A 1,944-nucleotide genomic window follows, 5' to 3' on the forward strand; every position below is an offset into this window, starting at 1 on the left:
GAAAAGCAATATGCAAGAAATAAGAATGTCAGTACATAAAGAAATTCAAACATGGGAGAAATAATGGTTAAGTGATTGTTATAAATCAAAGGGAACAGATATTCATTTACCAACTTTCAGATATAATCTTTCTAATTTCTAAGTACATGTGTTTTAATTTGATGAAGTTTTGTGTTGTTTTTTCCCATTTTCTCTTTTATGAGAATGTGCTTCTTTGGAGTCTGATCCATAAGTGTACAAAGAAAGTGCTGACCAACAGATTAAATTATTTTAGCAGAGCACCACATCCTCTGCTACATTATTTTGCTTCTGCAAGTTTTCAGTTTTAATAAGGCATTTGAATGAAAATATGAATCAGAAGAATGATACCTCAACTGACTTCATCCTCCTGGGGCTCTTTCCCTGGTTCAGACATCCCAACCTCCTCATCCTCATTATCATCCTAATCTATACTGCTGCCTTTACTGGAAACTCCATATTAATCCTCCTAATCTGGCTGGACTCCCATCTTCATACTCCCATGTACTTCCTGCTCAGTCAGCTCTCCCTCATTGACCTGGCTTACATCTCCTGCACAGTCCCTAAAATGGTCACCAACTATTTCACAGGGAAGAAGAACATTTCCTATTTTTCCTGTGCTACTCAGCTCTTCTTTTTCCTCACCCTTGGCCTTGCTGAGTGCATCTTGCTGACTCTCATGGCTTATGACCGCTATGTAGCTGTCTGTAACCCCCTGAGATACACAGTCCTCATGAACCCCATCATCTGTCTCCAGATGGCTGCTGCAGCCTGGATTGGTGGAGCCCTTGCAGCCCTTGTACACACCATCTATCCAATGAACTTCCCCATCTGTGGTTCCAGAGAGATTAATCATTACTTCTGTGAGATGCCTGCCATCCTGAGATTGTCTTGTATGGACATATCAGCCTATGAGATGGTGAAACTTGTGTCGACCATTGTTTTTCTCCTGATCCCATTTATTCTCATCCTAACTTCCTACACTCTCATCTTCCTCACTGTTCTCAGGATGAACTCTCGCAAGGGCAGGAACAAAGCCCTGGCTACCTGCTCTTCCCACATGACAGTGGTGAGTCTCTACTTTGGTCAAGCTATCTTCATCTACATGACACCCACCTTAGCCCATACACCTGAACAAGACCAGATTGGAGCTGTTCTTGGCACCATTGTGACCCCCATGCTCAACCCACTCATCTACAGCCTGAGGAATAAAGAAGTGGCGGGGGCTCTGAGGAAGTGCATGGGAAAGTGTTACAATTGAGGAAATATCATATTCTACAATGTCACTGTCAGAAATGCTCTACTGTCAATATTAAAAATAATCATGGTCACTGGACTGTCATATGGGAAATATAACAGCATAAAGGAGCAGGATGATATTAGGATGCATACATATTGACATATGTCTATTGAGATGGAGCTGTTCTTAGTTCTATAGTGATGACTCTAGTTGAGTACAAACAATGTGTTATTTGTGTTTAGCTTTGGGGGAAATTACATGGGTTAACACAGATAATCTCCATCCTCTGGAGCAGCTTCATTAAATCCAAAACTGATTGTCATCCTATAACTACTTGGTTGATGTTTCTTATCTTGAAGTCATTATTTCTGGGTTTTCTTTCATTCATCAATTCATTCTTAATGACCTTGACTGAAGCTCCACTGCACAAAAGCTCAAAGATCACTTAACCCATGAAATAGTTCTATATAACTCTTCTTTTTTCTAATCTCCTACTTGTACTCATACATACTTTTTTATGTTTACTATATATAATTTATGTAGTTGCATTATGTACACTTCTCAATTTAAAAATATAAATAGCCCTATGTCAATAGAAACAATGAGGTGAATGAATTCGAAAAATTTTAAGGGATTAGATAAGAATTATTATTTTTATTTTTTTCTACTAATGTTCACCATTTTTC

At 38.7% G+C, this 1,944-nt stretch overlaps 1 protein-coding gene across 1 annotated transcript; it reads left to right on the plus strand.

The window, feature by feature from the left end:
* Positions 1–349: 349 nt before the first annotated feature.
* LOC133061368 (olfactory receptor 2T27-like) lies at positions 350–1,279 on the plus strand. Its single transcript, XM_061149378.1, has one exon. It carries the CDS (start codon positions 350–352, stop codon positions 1,277–1,279), a length of 930 nt encoding a protein of 309 aa, XP_061005361.1.
* The last annotated feature ends 665 nt before the right edge of the window (positions 1,280–1,944 follow it).

The sequence above is a fragment of the Dama dama genome, chromosome 9, assembly GCF_033118175.1.
Source record: "Dama dama isolate Ldn47 chromosome 9, ASM3311817v1, whole genome shotgun sequence".
In the NCBI taxonomy this organism is placed as follows: domain Eukaryota; kingdom Metazoa; phylum Chordata; class Mammalia; order Artiodactyla; family Cervidae; genus Dama; species Dama dama.

Coding starts and splice junctions, on each gene's coding strand:
- LOC133061368 (XM_061149378.1), top strand. CDS start 350: ATGAATCAGAAGAATGATACCTCAACTGACTTCATCCTCCTGGGGCTC.